General features: G+C 37.8%; 1 protein-coding gene and 1 long non-coding RNA gene across 2 annotated transcripts in view; one reads left to right on the top strand and one right to left on the bottom strand.

Moving 5' to 3' along the window:
- The window catches only part of LOC125454919 (synaptotagmin-14-like), a 234,325-nt gene extending 220,574 nt beyond the window's left edge, over window positions 1-13,751 (top strand). The window contains exon 10 of the mRNA XM_048536236.2: window positions 11,814-13,751. Within this exon, the coding sequence (XP_048392193.2) occupies window positions 11,814-11,828 (15 nt within the window). The 3' untranslated portion in view covers window positions 11,829-13,751. The remainder of the gene's footprint in view (window positions 1-11,813) is intronic.
- Window positions 1-20,916, bottom strand: part of LOC125454920 (uncharacterized) — a 40,320-nt gene that overhangs the window by 12,505 nt on the left and 6,899 nt on the right. The gene's annotated exons all lie outside the window — the stretch shown is intronic.

Below are 20,916 nucleotides of genomic sequence, written 5' to 3'. Positions count from 1 at the left end.
TCACAGGGCAAGGGCAACACTGACTAGGCAGCATTTATTGCCCATCCCCAATTAAGAGTCAACCAAATTGTTGTGGGTCTGGAGTCACCTGTAGGCCAGACAGGGTAAAGATGGCAGTTTCCTCCTCAAAAAGACATTAGTGAGCCAGATGGGGTTTTGCAACAATTGGCATTGGATTCATGGTCATCATTAGATTGTTAATTCCATATATTTTAGTGAATTTGAATTCCACCATCTGCTGTACCGGGATTCAAACCCAAGGTCCCAGAACAGAACAGAAAAAGAGAATGAAAAGAGATTGGAACAGGAGTAATGATTTCATAATTATTGCTATTCGTACTTTTCTCAAGAAAGATATCCTAGCATTGGAGAGAGTCTAAAGAAGTTTCACTGCATTGATTCCAGGAATGGAGGGAATATTTTTTGAGGAGAGCTTGAATAGGTTGGGCTTGTACTCATTGAAGTTTAGAAGAATGAGGTAACCTTATTAAAACATACCAGATTCTCAAGGAACTGGATTGAATCGTGCAGAGAGGCTATTTCCCAGTGTTGGACAGTCTAGGACCAGACGACATAATCTCAAAGTAAGGAGTCACCCATTTAAAACAGACATAAGATGAATTTATTTTCTCATAGAATAGTGATCCTGTGGAATTCTTTATCACAGAGAGCTGTCAGGCTGTACTGCTAAGTATATTCAAGGCTCTGATAGATAAATCTTTAATCAGTAAGGTAATCATGTGTAATGGGCATAAAATAGGACAGTGGACTTGATGATTATAAGACCATAACACCATTAGTCACAACAGGAGCAGGTCATTCAGTCCCTCAAGTCAGCTATACCATTCACTTTCCCAACTTTTTCCATAATCCTTGATTCCTCTATTGATCAAAAATCTATCTATCTCAATCATAAATATACGCAAGGCCTCTATTACCGTAGTTCTCTGTGGCATGAAGTCCCAAAGACTGTCAACCCTGAGAGAGAAGAAATTCCTCTTCATCTCAGTCCTAAATTGGTCTCCCCTTATTCTGAGACTATGTCTGCTGGTCCTAGACTCTCCTATGAGGAAACATCCTCTCAGCATTTACCCTGTAAAGCCCGTAAGAATTCTATATGTTGCAATGAGATCACCTTTCATTCTTCTAAGCTCCAATGAGTAAAGTTCCAACCTGTTTAGCCTTTCCTGATAAAACCCTCCTTCCATCTGGGGATCATCCTCATGAACCTTCTCTGAACTGCCTCCAATGAAATGATAACTTTCCTTAAATAAGGGGACCAAACTGCTCACAGTACTCCAGATGTGATCTCAAAAGCACTGTACAGTTGCAGTAAGACTTCACAACTCTTATACTTCAATCCCCTTGAAATAAGACCCAATATTCCATGAGCTTTCCTGATTACCTGCTTCATCTGTGTGCTTGCTTTTCTATGTTTCATGCATGCACAAGTACCCCCAAGTCCCTGTGTTTCAGCTTTCTGCGTTTTTTCTCCAATTAAATAACACTACTCTTTAGTTCTTCCTTCCAAAATGAACAACTTCACATTTTTGCACATTATAGTCTAAATTCCAAATTTTTGCCTACTGATTTAACTTATCAATATCTCTCTGAAATCATTTGTATCCCTGTCACAACTTGCCTTTCCACTTATTTTTGTGCTCTTTGCAAATTTGGCTACAGTACTTTCAGTTTCTACCTCCAAGTCATAATTATCAGATCAGTCATGATCTCAGACTTGATGGGCCAAATGGATTGCTTCTGCTCCTACATTTTGTAGTCTTATAGGTCTCTGCAGCACTTATACAAGTTAAGAACAAGCACTATTTTTTCTGAAACCTTTATAAAGGACCCAAACCTTTACTTTTGCTTTTACTCAACAATTTAAGCTGAAATTCTTTCCTTAAATCTTCTTGACCATCTCTGCCACCTTTAAAATCTATATATGTAGACATGCCTTTGCTTATTTCACAAACCTTTCCTGATTCCTCTTGGTCTTTGGCCACTGAAGCAATATGGTATTTCATTATGTGAGTGGTGTTTCAGAAGGTTAAATTCCTGTTGACTGAGATGAGAATGTGGAATAGAGAACAGAAAACAAGATAAAAACTGAGTTTAATAGAAGTAACTATTTTAGAAATACTTTAACCGTAATTTTGCATTCATAATTTATTAAATAACTTTAATAAAGCCACTGTAGATACTTTAGTGGCATTATCATGTTGATAGGTAATATTAAATGATTGTTAAGCCTGACAGAAATGAATTTTAAAATGGCCAGCTAATTGAATACAGAAAGAAGTCTTCTGCAAGTGCATGTTAGGAAAAGTTAGGAAATGAAAGATGGGAAAACATTTAAGAAAAAAAAACAGAAGCAAAAGAGGAGGAGGAGAAGGGTAATAACATAAAAGGGAAGCAAACATTTTACAAAAGTAATTCGGAGAACGTGAAAGCAAATAAAGATATGATAATAAGATAAGAAGCTGGCTATCCCAAAAACAAGGAGGAAGACACTACAGTAAGGTAAAAATATAACCATGAGTTTTTCTAGCAATGAATTACATTTCTGTGTTATGAATAATGAAACAAATGAGAAACTTAAACGTAGAGCTAAATTTTACAGTCCCTGCCCATGAAATTGAAGATAGAGGTAGCTTGTAAAATAAAGTGAGCAATATTCCATCACCTTTTCCCCCATCTCAAACCTGTCATCCATATAATAATGGGTGGGGAATGTGTCAGGAAGCCTGCCAGCACCTACGCCTATCGAGGTACTTACATCACCAATTAATGGTCATTTAAGACTTTCATTCAACCTCTGCCACTGTTCTATGTATGGCAAGGGAAGGTGGAGACAAACAGTTTTCACCGAAGAGGCAAAAAGGGGGCTTACTTCCTCTAGGGGTTCCCCTATGCTCATCAGAAACTACCTACCCAAAGATCACACTTCACCTTTAACCATCCTCATGACATCCCTCACACATTCCGCCCAAAAATCCATCAGCCCCATTGCTGAGATCTCCTAGCCAGGTCAACCAAAATACAGAACTTTCCTTTGATTCCAGGTTCCATGATTGTACTTCCTCAAGAACTGGCTGTAGTCCCAGCAGCAACCTCTGGTCAATTGTGTTGCTGCTGGGACTTTAGGTGAGCCAGAAGCTCTGTAGGTCAAGCTTCCTTCTAGATGGGATGGTTTTCCAGTGTAAATCTGGACAAACCAAATTCTGAGTTGACAAGCTCAAGGCAAGCTTTTCTGCTGGGGACGGAACAGGAACTATATTTCCAGGAAAAAATCTAACCAATGCATACGCAAGGAAATGGAAAAAAAGAAAACAAAGGGATAGACGAAAGAAGAGAAAAAGATGAAAGTTTTAGAAAACTTCCACCATATATAGGTAAGCCAAGTGAAAACAAGCAAAAAGAGTCTCTATGTTTCAATGGACAGCCCATGTCTGGGATGTGTTCCAAAACCAGTTCATATTGATGGAATGAACCTTCTGCCTAACTGGAGCTATACAATTCCCACAAAAAAATTAGTTTGGGTAGTTTCAATACAGTAGCATGTGAGAAAGGGGCCCCTGTACAAAACTGCCATGGTTTTCACTGAATTAGCAATCTCATGTTAGGTCACAGGACAGGCTATAACAAATGTTGTTAGCAAATCTAGCGCCATCTTTGGAGAAAGAAACAGTTGCAATCTCAGGTCAGTGACCAGATTGTTAATTTGGAACATTGGGCAAAATTATACACTCCAGTGGTCTGGATTGGCGAACAGGCAGTGTCTTAAAATTGGACTTAAAGCTAAAGGTTTATTTAGTAGCACCTATCCACCTATCCCGCCCAATCACAATTTTATGATTGGCTGTGGCCAATTAATGTTTGCAATGGCTTCTTCCCACCCCACTACAGTTCTTTTCCATGGGTCAGAAGGATGCTGCAATGAGTGAGAATTGCTGCAGCTATCACTGCTCAGACTGCTGGCATGTAGAAATGGGGTGGGAGGGAGACATCTCTATTATGGGTCCCATATGCCATTTCAATGACTGCCCTGAATTTCCTCTCCCTTATTCTCTGCCTGTTCATCCTTGACCAGTCTCTTGAAAGGTTCTCCGTGCTAGCTGTCTGATTGTCTGGCAACTCTTGTCAGCAGAATTTTAGATTTCCAACATCTGCAATCGCTTCATGTCACATTTTTGTGTAAGCAATGAAATGATTCAATGACACATCAGGGATAGTGCTTTCTCATACTGAAGCGTATCGCTAAGAGATTAATGAGAACTTTAGTGTGTACTTATAATTCTGTTTTTGTGACTATTTGATGCTGATAGCAAGTATCAAAACAGGCAGTTTTAACTCGCAGTCTTAATATCCCTCATGTTGATCAGCAAAAATGTTCACAAAGTCCACAAGAACAGTGGAAAGAAAATAAATAGATTGGAAAAGAACAGTAAAAGAAGTTGTATATAACCTGAAATACACAAGTCAAACTATCAGAATAATAATGAAACTGAAACCAAAAACAAAGGAAGGGTAAAAGCAAAAGAAATTCAAGGGAGACAAGAATGTTACAGAAAGAAATAAAAGATACCAAGGTGCTAACTGTCTTTCAGCTGGAGTACAATGTACTGTATAGTTGTTAATGTATGACTATGTATCATTGTGCCTTCTCATTCAAAATATGAGCCTTTCTATAATGTGTATATTGCTAACTTTGACATTCATGTTCGAGGACAATAACATCTTTAACATCCACAAAACATTTATGCCCTCAACGTTTTTACATCAAATTGGTCCTCTTATCAGTTAGAATCGTTTGGTTGCATTGAATAAGATGACATAAGACATTATTTAATAAAATGTCAAATAATTAAGCTAAATACCACTGGCAACATATAAAAATAGGGTCTAGGGTTAGGGATCGAGATTAATTTTAATATTTTGATGTCAAGTTTACTTGTAGTGCCTTTATGCAAACAGCCTGAAAGGGTCTGGATGAATGATGCATTTTAAGTTTAAAAACACTAGACTTGTAACAATCAAATTGAAGTAGGAATTTATCCATAGCCATCATTAACATATAACGAAGTATTAATTGTGCCATTGTTGCAAATTCTGATCTTATTTGATAATTCCAAATCCATTGTCCAATGTTCAAATATAGATGATGATATAGAAAGTATAATTAAACAATTTATAACCTCTAGATTAATTTACTTATTACATAGAAGGCAATTAGAACTGAAATTATAATGCATTAACGAGAAATTCTTAATAGGGAGTAGTTGAGCACAGGGAAAATGTTACCCCTGACAACACAGGCTGATACTCAGAGGATGGGCCGTTAAAACCAAGCAGATGAATTACCCACTCAAAAGACCCCTCTTAAGCCACATGCAATTTGAACCTGCAAGGATCAATTGACGCCTGACATGCCTGCCTTAAGCAGGAAGAGACTGCATGTACTTAATGGGACACCAATTTGATTATAACCTTGATTTTAGATACAAAGCCATTATGGTTTCTCTGCTAGATGAAAGGAGCTTGGCAACTGTTGGGATGGACAAAAGACCTTCCAAGGAAAATGAAAAGTTTTTCTGTGTATGGCCAGGAGGAGAGGACCTCAGAAAGATAGCTGCAGCCTTCTCACCCTTTTCACCCTGAAAATTCCTCCCTGAAACCTGTCTGTTTTCCAATAAGCACATGTTTAGTCGCTAAACACTCACCAGCCAACTGCTGCTTTTTGCCCATTATGTGTGGGCAGCTGACTAACAGCATGTAAGTGTGGCCTGGAAAGTAAAATACTCCGAGCCTCAACTTAGTTCAGAGAGTGCACATTGCATTCGTAAAACCCTCTGAGATGGGTTAAAGTTGGTTTTCCAAATTTTATCAACTCATATAAATATTGTCCCAAGTTGTAATCAGTTTCCTACTCCCTGTTGAGAATTTGGTTTAATGTAAATAAATGTAAAATAATGACTGTTTTAAAAGAACTTTTGTAAAAATGCTTATTTTTAAAGATAATCTTTTTCACATCGTATAGAGTACTGTGCAGTAATGTGCTTTTGGCTTTGCTGTTTGTCCTTCAGGCACATGTTTTAAATAGCTCCAATAAGAATGGTTGTATATCATATTTTTATAACTTTGCCTCTTTTTAAAACTATTACCGCACGCCTTCTATGTATGTTCTGCTTAATTACCAATTTGACATCATGAATGCAATAACTAGGTGACATTGTGACTTGTTGTGGTATCAATGTCAGAAGCACATTTCATGGCACAGTGACACACATGAATAAAATATGTATGATTTTATACTGAAGTACAAAGTCACATTATATGATATCTGTGTTCTCTCACATTTTAACACCCACTAAACACCGATATTATCGGTGCCTTATTTTTATCATAGTATTAAATAAAACTTTACAAAGTTGTGTGTTAGAAATGTAAATCTAAAGACATATCTATTTGTAATAGTGTCTTTAGCTCTTAAATTTATTAATATAAATTTATATAGATTTATTGTGGAATCCAGATGTTTCTAATGGCTACAGTTTAATAGGGAAGGATTTGGCAATCTAAACTACATGCATGTTATGTTCAGTTTACATTGTGAATATTACTTTCAGCTTATTTCTGGTTAAGTTACAATTTGCTTCTGAAAGATGTGTTAACACTGCTATTGAAGTTCATCTTCCATTATTCCATCCTTTTGATTGGGCTATTTTGACTGAACAGTGATGTGAACACTGTCTTGTGCAGTTGTGAATGTGTTAATATAGTAAATTTCACTGTGCTAAAAAAATTGATTGTCCAAAAATGATTCAAATACCATCAGCAACATAACTGCAGATTTTTTTTAATGAATGCAGTTGTGAATGTGTTATTGTTGTAAATTTCACCGTACTACAAAAATTGACTGTCCAAATAATGATCAAATACCACAATTGGCTGCATTTGGCAGACAGGATAATTGAATAAAATTATTGCAAACACATTTCTGATGCTGATACTATTACTCCCTCATTGGATGTAGAATCTTTCTGTACAGGCTACCTCTTGTCAATTGGTTCTCTACCAATCTGGTTGGAGGATGTTGTAATTATCAACAATAAATGTTAGTTGTACTCCTTTATTCTTCAAAAAATAAATTCAACATTACATTAATGGAATTTAAAACAATAAACAACTTAATTTTATAGAAAATATTGGAAATAATTCTGCAGGTCTGGCAGCATTCTGTAGAGAGGGAAACATAGGCAGAATTTTATCAGCCCTATTGAGATGGTCTGGGAGGCTTGGAGGGTTGCTAAGATAGCAGGTGAAAGCAGTGGGAGGGAGCCTAATGTATTCTTGACAGCACAGTATGCCAGCAATGGACACCTTGGATACAATACTGCCCACTAAGTGGCCAATTGTGCTCCCTCTCACACCTGCCAGTAATTTTGAAAATGCTGGAAGAAGCCACCATAGAACGGTGACCCCACTAAATTAACCATGGCAGCATCCAGCCGGTTCTCGGAGTGATTTACCTGCTTTATGATCATTATAATCATTCAAGAGGTAGCTCCTGCACCTATGGTACTGCCAACGAATAGTGCACTACTTGCCATCACCAGGAATAGCCTGTTTTGCCCTGGTGCTGAACTTAAACATGCTTACCTTCTGCTCATTTGTGCCTCAACATGGAGGTGTCCTCTCCTTGCAACCTCTGCAGTGGCTACCTATAACAATGGTGCTGCTGATGTGTCTGAGCTGTCAACCTGCTGATTGTGGTAGTTGCTATGGGAGGTGTGCTGTTATTGTCAACTGAATGGTCAAAAGAAAGGTCACCGCATCTGAAACATCAATTCTGCTTTCTCTCCACCAATGCTGACAGACCTGCTGAGTTTGTTCAGCAAGTTTAATTCTTTTTACAGATTCCCAGTATGTACAGTTCTTTGTTTTATTTATCATCAGAACCTTGTATGTATCAATAAGATTACCTCATTCATCTAAATTCTAATAAAGGCCTAATCTGTTTGGTTGTTATTGATAAAGTCAACACCTTCATTGCAGGCATCAGCCTAGTGAATCTCATTTGAACAGTCTCTAATCCCAGTATATCCGTTAGGAAAAACGGGGACAAAACTGTACTCAGTACTCCAGACGCAGCTTCACTAACACCTGTATAGTTGTAACAAAACTTTCCAGCAATTTAAACTCCAACCCCCTGGCAGTAAAGGCCAAAATTCCATTTCTCTTCTCGCTGCATCAGAATGCTAACTTCTTGTGTTTCATGCACAAGAACACCCAGATCCCTCTCTACTGCACTTTTTTGGAGTCTGCCTCCATTTAAGTAATAATCTGTGTTTTGATTCTTCCCACCAATGTGAATAACCTCACAATTTTCTGCATTAAGCTCCATCTGCCAGGTTTTCCACACACACAACCTGCCTATATCCCCTTGCCAATTCCTTTCAATATGCCCTTCCACCAATTTTTATATAATCAGCAAACATTTTGTTCTGCCCTTTCTCTGATTCATTAATGTAGATAATAAGTAATTGAGCCCTTGTAGCACTCCACAAGTTAGATCTTTCCAACTTGAAGAAGTTCCATTAATCCTGACTCTGTGTCTTCTGTGTAAACCAAATCTCAATCCTATTTTGGTGGGAGCTAAGAATTGAAAATTCCACACGATGTTTCAGGTCATGTTTTTCATCAGAATGTCAGAGTTAATTCTGTTTCACTCTGTTATTTCCACACTGAATGAGTCTTTCCAGCATCTTCTGCTTTTATTTTAGATCTTCGGCTTCCATGCTAATTTTTCAATGGCTAATTTGGATAACTGTTTCATTTGCACATTTACATCAAATCATCTGGCCTTGTAGGTATCCTTTTGTGCAAGTAACAATGTTATGCTTCCTGAGCGGAAGGATCAAATGCTGACCTGTTCATCTAATTGCCATGATTAATAACAGTAAAACAATAGAACACAGTGTAACCTCATGAAAAGAGTAAATAAAACATGGGTCTTAGGTAGCAGATATTTTCAAAATTTTGAAATGCACCATTTGTTGTTCTTGCATATATTGTTTTCTTAGTGTTAATAGGAATGAAAAATAGATGTAACTCCTCTACAATTAGACTTTATTACTATTATTGTAACTCGTCTCAGTTTGCTCACTCAGTAAAAAGTAAGGAGACTGATGATAGAATAAGAGAAAAACGCTTCTTGAAGTTTTCTTACTGGGTATTGTGCCTTGGTAAAAACCATGTTTTAAAAAGTTGCTCCTTTGAGCATAGTGTAGTTAAGTAAAAGAATGTTTAGATTCACATTCAGAACTCGGATTAGCGATAATGAAAGGGAAAGATTTGCATGTACCATTTCAAAACATGAATTGTACAGAGGATTTTACACTCCCACAGAATAGCTTTAATGGCAATATTATTGCAAGGGCTGGAGAAATTGATTCAGAAGCATACAGTATGAAAGGCTGAGGCAAATAAGGGGCACTCTAACTGAGGAAAATGCTGAGTGAGACATTATACCTGGTTCACAAAGATTTTCTCAAACACTGAATCATTAATAACTTCATTTAGTATTACTAAAGGTCAATTCTACACTCCACCTTTATGCCGTAGAATCATTTTTAAGGGACATAACAAGACTGAACAGGTTGCTAAAATCCAGTTCCATCATGCACTCACACACATCTTAGCAGAAAGCATGAAGTTAAGAGGCAGTGAGCATTTTTCAATGTAGGTGGTTTCCCCAACCCTTTACCCGAATTCATAACAAATATAAAGAGTATATAGAAGAACTATGTTTCCCACTGAAGGGATATTTGGGGTGCTAAAGCAATGCTTTAGGTTTTTTGAACTCTAATACTCATAATCTTAGAAAACCAGAAAATGAAAACAGCATACTGCATGCTACATAGCATTGTCATGAACAGAAACTGTGAACTTCATTAAGAAGCAGCAGCAAGCCATTGAAGACTAGAAAGACAATGTAATACTGAAGCACCAGTCTCAGACCAGATTTTACAGACAGGGAGTTCAGTGTATGAAAATGTTCCTTTACTCAGTTCTTTAATTTTAGTAAGGGTTACATTTAGTGCAACTGGTCTTCAGTAAAACTACCAAGCAAATTGTGAACTGGCCGTCTGTTTTAAACCATTGTTGATAGACATTTTACAAAGACATAGTGAAAAACAAGCTGCTGTTTACTAGGATGTACTTTCATTGAGGACCAATTTCATTCCCTTTTACTTCCACTAGTTATATTACAAAGACAAGGTTGCTACTTATCTTTCTTGATAGTTTTTGCTGAGAACTAAATATGCTTATTTTGTTTTGCCTTTGGGCAACTGACTCTTTACTGTCTAAAAAAATGCAGACTGCATTAAATCTACAATGTAACAGAATTTTGTGTTTCAATGCATGTGATGTCTGAGTACATGAGCTGTTTAAGTACATGTGCACTACGTGATCATGATATTTTTCTCTGCATTTATTGTTTTCAAATCATATACTGCTTTGTGCCATGTTTCTTGGTATTTTGTTCTGTATACTTCCAAAACCGAAAGAGAAGTAATAGATTTTCCCTGAGACAATTGGCCAGCTGTATGTGATTTGCAAGATCTCCTGAATTGCTGCAACTTGTTTGAAATGTATGGGCTTAGTGATTCTGGATATGTATTTACTTGCCATCCCTTGTACAGAATGACATAATCACCCAGAAGTACAGCTAACACATGAACCGACTAGTTGCTCCTGTGCTTCTGCACACAACTCACTGCTGGGTGGGGGATTGCCCTCACATAGCCTCTGCTTTGTGGTCTTAGTGAACATGCATCCTATGAACCCCTCCTCCCGTTGTTTCTGTGCATTTCCCAAGTGAACTAAAGCTGGTTGTGATTGCTTAGGGTAAAATATCCATTTCACTTTTCTCTGGTATGATTTACTGATTGTGTATGGAAACAAGTGACTTTTCAATTATGTGTGTGTTTTAACATTCTGTATGTGGCAAGAGACCACACAATGTCCAAATCTGTGATAATTGAGAAAAGTGATACTGCCTGTAAGGTCCTTCACCCTTTGCTCACTTGCCTCTCATGATCTTGTAATTCTTCTGTCCCTTCATAATCGGTATTCTTGCTGTTTCCTGAACATTGTAACCATCTAAATGTTACAAGGTGTTTGGTAAAGACTATTTGCTGACAGTTGTTGCTGTTCTGACTGCTCAATTCCATTGAATGCTGCAAACCACTTTATTCCATAGCTCTTCAAAGAAAGCAGAGGGAACACTATGAATGGGAGCAAACTCGTCTATTTGCCTCCAGCATTGACCTTGTATGAATTGTTAAGCATTTGTGCACAACCATGTTACTGACACGTTGACACAACATAAATAGAAAAATCATACAATATATGATTGTTGGTCCATAGCCGTTCCAAACTGCAAAGGGCCAAAAGCATTCAAGAACCACCTCTTCTATAAATGTTAAGTAGCTTTTCTGGGAAGTTTAACTACACAGATTTTTGGCTTCCTATTGTGTAAAACTCTTGCCATAATAATGGTATGAAGTAAGACATGGCAAATTGACAATCTGAAATTCATTCAGTCTTGATGGGTTTGTTTTGGTTAGGTAAAAATCTGTAACAGGAAACCAACCCTCCTCAAACCTCCCCACTTCCAGTTTTAACAGAGGTAGGCCAAAGTAAGGGTGACCAATCTAGTTACAGGAGGCCTGTTGATCATTTAAACATTTAATGAATGTGCACAGTTTAATTTTAACAGTAAATTTACATTTAATCACATTCAGGGTTCCCTTACATAGGGAATGCGGCAGGTGATAGGAGGCAAGAAAGCTGGATCCACAAGGTAAGTGCCTTTACAGCACTGTCTATAGATCAAGAGAGCAGAACTGTGTCCTCCAGGTCCAAGAAGCTACACAGTAAACCTCCCTTCAAACTATCTTTCTCTTCCTCCAATGATCAGGATCCTGACGTTTAGACCCCTTCCACTGATTGGAGATCACCCCATGATCAGAATCTAAATACACCTTATAGTCACAACTTCCCTCCAGTCCTGCCTTGTCTACTGCACTCCCAATTAAGCCTACCTACTGTCAGTACATCTTGGTTACAACTTTCAAAAAAAGGTTGTAGGATTACCCACTTGACAAGCACCCAGCCTGTCAATCAGCTGGCTATTGGCTGGTAACCTGCAAGGAACATTTTTATCCTGATCTCAATAAAAATTTCTGCTCCCACTTCCTCTCTGCGTCCCAGTGAATCAATTTCATATTCACTGCAGCCCGTTATATCCATTCCAGTGGAGGTTATTTGGAATTTAAAAATCCGGTGACCCAGATTACATAATGATAATGACTGGCAGCAACTTTTGGAGCCCACATATGTTATGTAAAACACAGAAATTAGGAGTTGCTCTCAGTGATTGTACAAATCTCCATACCACGCACTATTGAAGGTCCACCTGATTACAATCAAATAGAAGTAATTGAACTGTTGTAAACCATTCCTTTTATGCCATTAACCTCAATATAAAAACCGTTTGAAAGGTCACATCTTGTTTGAATGAAGTATAATTAGGTTTCTAATGGCATACTATGTTCAGATTGAAGAATGACTTTATTCTTGCGAAACAAATTTTATATTTGTGGAATGTCTGATTTCTTAACTCTGATGACAATAATTCATTACTTTTTGAAGACTTGTATGATATTGTGCTTCTACCTTAATTCCATGTGTATTCCCCCTATAATCAATTTAATTCTCTTTGAAATGTTTAAAAATATGAAAAAAATTAGTGCATTTAACTTCCTTGTTTGCTGTCTATGAGAATGTTTTAATATGATTTGGCTGCTTACCCTGCTTGGTGACATCGGTGTCTCCAGACTGCTGAAGAATCCCTTGACTTACAATCCGATTCACACTAATGACAGGAAAGCAGGATTCCCTGTCGTAGAGATTGCTTGGTGCCTGTGGACTATGTTCTCCAAGGTCAGTGGTGAGTGCCAAACTTTTCCACTGACCATAACATTTGGGCCATTAGTATTGCAGAATTAATCAAAAATCAAAGTTTTGCACTAATCCAATCATCATATCCAAGCATCTCTTTCAATGCCATTACATTGTTAAATTATAACCTACATTAAGTTTGCTTTCCAGGATACTTTTCTGGAATTTAGTTTATACACTCTGCCTGATTCAGACAATTAGGACTGTTCAAGTTGAACAGATTTGGGATGTATTGCTGTGTTCGTTTTCTTTGTTGCACAGTAATTAACTGCTGTGCAGCACTAGGAAGTTTCTTTGTTCTTCGCGAATGGCATTGACCATTGTTTCCATGCCCATTCAGTAAAATAGGCTTTTAAAATTTGATGACCAGCCATGATGTCAAAGATTTGCCATGTAATGCATATTCTACAATTGGCTAAATGAAACTTGTAGTATTTATACCAGTTAATATGGAATAAACATTTTCAGCACTCCTTAAGGATATTACAGTATCCTGCCATTTCCCACTGTCAAATCGTATTGAATTAATTTGATGATAAGAAAATCCCCATTTTAATGTGTTTAAATTTAGATAAAACTGACTTTTTCTTAACTTAACAAAATATACCCTCAAACAATTTAACTTTGCTTTAATTCCAAGAAGTATCTTGTTTTTACCCTTGCAACTTAAAGGGCTGGAAAGCAGTGGATAAGATTAAATCTTGTAATACTTACTATTGTAATGGATATGTTTCATGTCCGAGATGTTCTTACCTACTGTAAGTGCTGTTTGAAATAAACAGAACAAAATGTTTCAAATTGTTCACTTTTCTTGATTCTTTCTGTCATTAACGATACAGGTGCAATTATACTTTGTAATAAAAGCAATATGCTGGAGAAGCTCAGCAGGTCTGTGAGAGAAAACACGGTTAATGTTTTAACTATAGTATGACTGTTCTGCTGAATTTCTCTAGCTGTTTCTCCAGTTTCTGTTCGAAGGAACATAGCTGCCACATTCCCCAAAATATGAAAAGGAATATACTTCATTGGTTTTAAGGTGCTTCAGGATAACCTATTGTTGTGAAAGGATGTTACATGAATTCAAGTCCTTTAAAATAAATATTCTACTCAATAAATAGGGTCACAAGATGTGTCTGGAAACTGTGGTCAAGTAATATTGAATAATGTTATGTAGGGTAAACTCATCAGACAGTCTTGTCTACATATAAAAGTTTTACATCTAGAGTTTATCCATCATACTGAAGATGTCATATACCAAATATGACCCGGTACTTTCAATATCTCAGGACATATTTTGTTCAACATTAATCTTAAAAGAAATAGAGAATTAGTCATTGACTTTGCACTTGAAACTTACAAATGGACTTTGTCAATCATGTGAAGTCTAAATAACTGGATTTGCCAATTTAGAGGAGTAGACTTGAAATAATAAATTTCTAGCTAAGCATTACAACAATGTGCCATACTACAGACTAGCCAAAAACAATGGGTTGGGTTTTAGAACCGCAAATTGGACACACTGACTCAGCACTTGTACAGAATTTACCATGATTTCATGTGATTGGCAACTTGATGTTATCACACAAGCTTCCAACAATATGAAAGATGAATTAGTGCTGAAATTGGAAGCCCAGCACTACTTTTTTTTAAAATTAAGAGCAATTGAGTATGTAAACCAGACAATCAACAGTGATTTTACCTTGCCCACCCCTTCTTCATTAGGCACACACCAAAAATGTTGCAAGTGCGTGAATAAGAAATAAGGAGCGATTGAGAGGGAAGCAAGTTTACAGATAGGGATGTAATAAACTTTGATGACTCCAGCATATATTCCTCAGTCTTCCATGAGAAATGTGCACTGTGAAGGAGGTTCTTCCAGTGAAGAGGAGACAGAACTTATCTCAATTTCCTCCTTTTTCACAATAACTTTGTCTTTCTCCTTGGTAAAACAAATGCAAAGTACTCAGTTGGCACCTCAGCCCTGCCTCCTTTTTTGGACTGAAGTCAGCCATGTTGGGATTTTAACACTATCCAAACCCCAATGTCAGAAAATTCTTGTCAGGCTGTAATCTTATTGCCAAAAAAGGAAGCCATTGATTTTACTTTCAAACTAACTAACTTTATTGGCCAACAAAAATTAATACTTAACATTCCACTAGTCGAGACACGACATGAAACACAGGCTAAACATAGTTGGCCCCTGGAGAAATTTACGCCCATTACTAATCATTTATTTGATGTAAGCCTTTTAAAATGAGAAACCTACCACAATTCTTTCGCTTGGGATTTAGGCATAGTCCATAGTCACCTCTGGAATTCTGACAGCAGCTTCCCTCAAAACCCACGACATTTACCCATTGACTGGCAATGTCCTCCCTAAATACTAACTTCCTATCAAGTCCTCTGTTCCTGATTCCTTACTTTCTCTCCCTTTAGCAAGTGTTCTCTTAGAAAATACTGTCCAGGAATGAGGACACTTGACAGCTTTCCTACTTTTATACTCTTTGCAAGCAGCTTTTGCAACATTCAGCCCAAGATTGTCGATATAACTAATTTTTAACCAAACATTTGCAATTCTTGCCCAATTTGAAGAGTCGGCTCAGTGGTTAGCACAGCTGCCTCCCAGTGCAAGGGACCCAGGTTTGATTCCACCCTCTGGCAACTGTCTATGTGGAGTTTGCACATTCTCCCTGTGTCTGTTTCTCTGGGTGCTCTGGTTCCCTCCCACAGTCCAAAGATGTGTAGGCTAGGTGGATTGGCCATGTTAAATTTCCCATGATATTCAGAGATGTGTAGATTAGGTGGGTAATAGGGGATGGGTCTGCGTGGGATGCCTAGAGGGTTGGTGTGGACTTGTTGGGCCGAAGGGCCTGTTTCCACATTGTAGGGATTCTATGAACAGTATTCATGGTTTTCCTACAAAAACTTAACCTTGACTTCACCATATTTTTGCAGGCCAAGCCCGAGTAATTTTTCTAGCGAGGGTGTAACCCAATGTTGGCTTCTGCTAACAGCCAATAGATTCACTGGAGCCCAAATATAAAATGTGTCCTGACTCTAACCTTAATTGACTTCTTTTCCCCACTTAAAACTTTAGGACAGTATTTGACATGTAGAGAAATTTCAACTTAAAAAGACTTTTTAACAACTTCCCAATAAATGTACAAATTAAGGTTTTTCATCAATAAAATTAAGTACAGTGCAATTTGAAAATGTAAGCTGAATTAAATATAAACATTTCAACATAGTGAGATCTAAAGCCTAACTCTTTCCTTATTATTTATGATATAAACTGTGTGAGTTATATCTAACTTAAAGTCACTTATTTTAGAGTTTGGATATTGAACTACTGGCATGTGGGTTTCAGTTGTGCATGCTAGGTAGTTTAATGATTAATTCGTTAGCATTTCTGAACCAATGAAACCAGTATGAGTAAAATCATAAGATATAGGAACAGAATTTGGCCATTTTGCCCATCAAGTCTACTCATGGCTAATGTGCTCCTCAACCCTATTTTTCCTGCCTTCTCCCTGTAACCCTTGATTCCCTTACTAATCAAGAACCTATCTATCTCTGTATTAAATTCACTCTGACTTGGCCCCCACAACCTGCTACAGCAATGCGTTACACAGATTCATTACCCTCTGGCTGAAGAAATTCCTCCTCATTACAGTTTTAAAGGGTCATTGCTTCACTCTGAGGTTGCCCTCTTGGGTCCTAGTCTCTCCTACTAGTAGAACCGTCTTCCCCATGTCTGCTGTGTCTAATCCTCTAAGTATTCTATCAGTTTCAATGACAGCCGCCGTCATCCTTTTAAACTCTGCTGGGTACGGAACCAGAGTCCTCAAATGCTTTTCACGTACAGTCATAAAGGTGTATGGCACGGACAAGCCCTTAATCCCCAGGATCATTCTTATAACTCTCCTCCTGACTCCGTCCAATGCCAGCATCCTTGCTCCCACTCACATCCCGCTCACACAGGAATCAGTAAAACTGCTGTTACTATGCTGAGCACTCCTAACACATTGTAGATACAACATCCTATGAATTCTGGCAAGTCACTCTTTCTTAACTGTGACATTATCTTCCAAAGTCTCTTGATTTAAAGCAGTATAGTTTTCCCTTTTTCTTTAGACCAGAGATCAAAATAAAAGTGGTCTTTATGATACCAAATGGGGAAGAATGCCAAAACACAGTGTCAACAGTAGACACAAAGTTAATAAAGAGAAAAGGTTTATTACATGGTACTTAATAGCTAGTTGCATTACATACATACAAGAGAATCTTTAGTAAGACCTCAAGTTACAGTGAAGAGCAAGTACACATTACTGTTACTGAAGCATTCTGGTACATAACTTTGAAACGGCCGCACAACTAGAACACCCATAAATCCTCCCCAGAACAATCCTTTATATCATGATGGATGGAGCTTATTATGTAATGTCAGGTAAACTTTTCAGCTTCAGTGTTATTCAACACACCAGACATTTTCCATCCTCAGTCAGGGTATTAACTGCTTACTTAGTAGTATCTCTATTATTGATACTAAATTCTACTTTAGAAGTTGGAGAACTGAACTATTCCTCATGGACTTCTGTTATCTTATCATCTGCACTCAAATCAAATTTTCAACGACAATTTGTCCTGTAGACAGTCTGATGTCAAAACAACTCAGATGACGATTTCTCAAAGAGCTTGAGTGGGTTGTACCACTCAGTTCTTTGTCAGTTTTTCTTCTGCACACAAAATCCACTGGCTTCTGTCATCTGAAAGTTCTTCTGTGACGACAGGAATTGAAAACATTTCCATCACTCCTATACAGTCACTGATTGCTTTCCTGTAGGCATATGAAACTGGTCTCTTATGCTAACAAAGATAACTTCAATAGATTCTTCTTTTTAGATGCTGTCACAAGTTTACAGGCTCAATGAAGTATTGAATCAGTGGACCCTTGGCTCCTTGGATTACAACAGTTTGTTCCAGGACCTGTTATTCTCTAACTAGCTTCTCTGTGCATGGATCATTGAAAGTGGCAGAGACAGCAATCAGTATCTTCGGCTTTATTAATAGGGGAATAGAGTATGAGAACAAGGAGGTGATGTTGAACCTGTTAGACCCCAGCTGGAATACTGTGTACAGTTCTGGGTATCAAGTTATAGGACATGAATGTATTGTAGAAACTGCAAATGCAGTTTACAAGAATGTTTCCAGAGATGAGGAGCTTTGGTTATCAGGACAGAATAGAGAAATTTGGACTGTTCTTCTTGAAGAGAAGAAGATTAAAAGGAAATATAACAGATTTTCAAAATTAGTAGCAGACTGAATAGAGTAGATGGGGAGACGTTGTTCCGTGTTGCAGAAGGATCAAAAATAAGAAGGCACAGACTTAAAATGATCTGCAAAAGAAGCAAGGATCAAGTAAAGGAAAGCCTTTTCACTCAGTGAGTAGTTAGGATATGGAATGTCTGCCTGGAAGTGTGGTGGTAGCAGGTTTAATTGAGACATTCAAGAGGACATTGAACAACTAGTTGGACAGATCTAATTTAAAAGAGTATGAGGATAAAGCAGGAGATTGGCACGAGATAATGATTTTCGTTCAACTAACAGTTCGGGTACGATTGGCCAAATGGGGAGCTTTTGGGCCATAATACATTTGTGATTCTGTCATTTTTATTTATATTTAATTTCTTCTTTATCCACCCATCATCTTACCAGTTTACAGCCTTTGCCAAGTCCTTACGGAACCTTTCCGCTATGACACTGGTTTGACTACGTGCAGTCGGAGCCTGTCATATCAGTACAACCAACGTTGATGCCAGTATCCCATGAATAGGAACTCCTCTTGCCCACACCTTTAGTAATGCATTAACTTACCCACTTCTAAAGCACAAATATCTACCTGTTTCTAACAATGTCATTCATTCCAATATGGCATACCATCTCCTTTTTCAAATTCTTCAATAACTGCCGTGACATATTCTTTCACCTGGCAGCTGGTAAACTAAGAACACTCTGGGTCTAATGTTCATGGCTACAAGAATGCAATTTATCCTCCTAAATTATAAAACCCCCTATCACTACTATATTTTTGATCAATTTAGAGTACATTGTTTTGCATTGTTGTGGCAGTTCTCCCTTAGGAGTTTACGTTTATCAGATACTGACTGCAATTGCACCTGTACAGCAGGATCAGTCCCTATAGGGACTGTATCTCAATCTCTTCTATGCTGCCTCTCCATGGACATTTATATTCTCCCCTTCCTCAGTCTCACATTTTCTGTTGTGTGTAACTGTCCTTCAGATAAACCAATTCAAAGATTCCTCTCCCTTCCTTGTGTTTTGGACTTTCCTAAACTCATACTGCAGGTCAACGTCTTGGAGCAAAGTGACTCAAGACAAACATTTCCTGTAAGTGTAGGAATCTGTTTGAAATACACATAATACAATCTACTCACCCTTGTTCATCTTCAGAGCTCCTTCTCCATACTCAACCTGTTCACAAATTTTCAGTTTCCCTTACATTGGTTTCACTTCCCATGTTTTTCAAAATGAAGTTTTACATTATTTATAGTCTTAATTAGTTAAAAACACAAAATTGTAAAATTTGCTATACTATTTCTTTACACAACTTTCAGTTATCCTACAGGTTAATCTGATACTGCAGGGTAGGAAAACCCTGTTCACCCAATTACAGTGAGCCTACTTTTCAAAATGTTCCTGCAGAACATGAAATATATGTGGGGACTGAGGTAAAGTCCCACATAGTACAGCAGGTGACAAATCAATTGGAGAAATCTATCATTTATATTCATTGTAATCTGACAAAAGGCTTCTCAGCACTGTGTTTCACCTGTGGTGTCACTTTGGAGCAGGCAAGTGATTGGAGCTAAGAGACAGTGAACAATATCTGAAGCTTCGTTGATCTTACTGGTATTATTATATTTGCCTGGGGCTATTTTTCCGGAACATTGGAGGCTGAGGGGGTGACCTTATACAGGCTTATAAAAATCATGATGGACATGGATAGGGTGAATTATCCAGGTCTTTTTCCAAGGGCAGGGGAGTCTAGAAGGTGTAAATTTAAGGTGAGAGAGGAAAGATATAAAAGGGACCTAAGGGGCAACTTTTTCACACAGAGGGTGGTGCATGTACGGAATGAGCAGCCAGAGGAAGTGATGCAGTCTGGTACAATTACAATATTTAAAAGGCATCTGGATGGGTATATGAATGGGAAGGACTTAGAAGGAGATGGGCGAAATGCTGGTCAATGGAACCAGATTAATTTAGGATATTTGCTCGGTGTGGACAAGTTGGACCGAAGCACCTGTTTCCGTGCTGTACAACTCGATTACTCTTGATCAAGGTGAACGATGAATATGCAATTCCAGAGTCCAGTGTTAAGTGTAAACCTTGAAAAGCTCTCACATGAGACTGCTTTCTCTCAGACCAGTATCAGGTACCAGCTCTCTTAGAGGTCCCCTTGGATTACTACACATGAGGCTAAAAAATGGAAAAAGCTACTCATCCAGTAGCTCAACCAGCAGCAGCTTCCGCAGAACTATGCTCCTGTGAAAAGGAGATCTAGGAGTTTCCTATTCACATAAATCATCCAGCCATTTCATTTATGGCTGCCACTTAAGTAGCGCCAAACAGAAGTAAAACTGGATTGTGTGATGTTTAATGAACATCACAATTTTGATCCATTTTTTTCATGAGAATGAAAATCAGGTGGATTCTTCAACGAATGGACAAGTTGTTGTCAGATTAGGGTCCAGGTGTGAGGATGAATTTTTACCCCAGCATTCCACACTCTTGGAATAGTATCCTCAACAGATAGATGTCATTTTTTTCCAGTGGTGACTTTTTAGCCCAGCCTCTCTTATT

This window comes from Stegostoma tigrinum, chromosome 9 (assembly GCF_030684315.1).
Source record: "Stegostoma tigrinum isolate sSteTig4 chromosome 9, sSteTig4.hap1, whole genome shotgun sequence".
NCBI lineage: Eukaryota > Metazoa > Chordata > Chondrichthyes > Orectolobiformes > Stegostomatidae > Stegostoma > Stegostoma tigrinum.
Note: the sequence above shows the minus strand (reverse complement) of the source record. Positions and strands in the feature narration are given on the sequence as shown.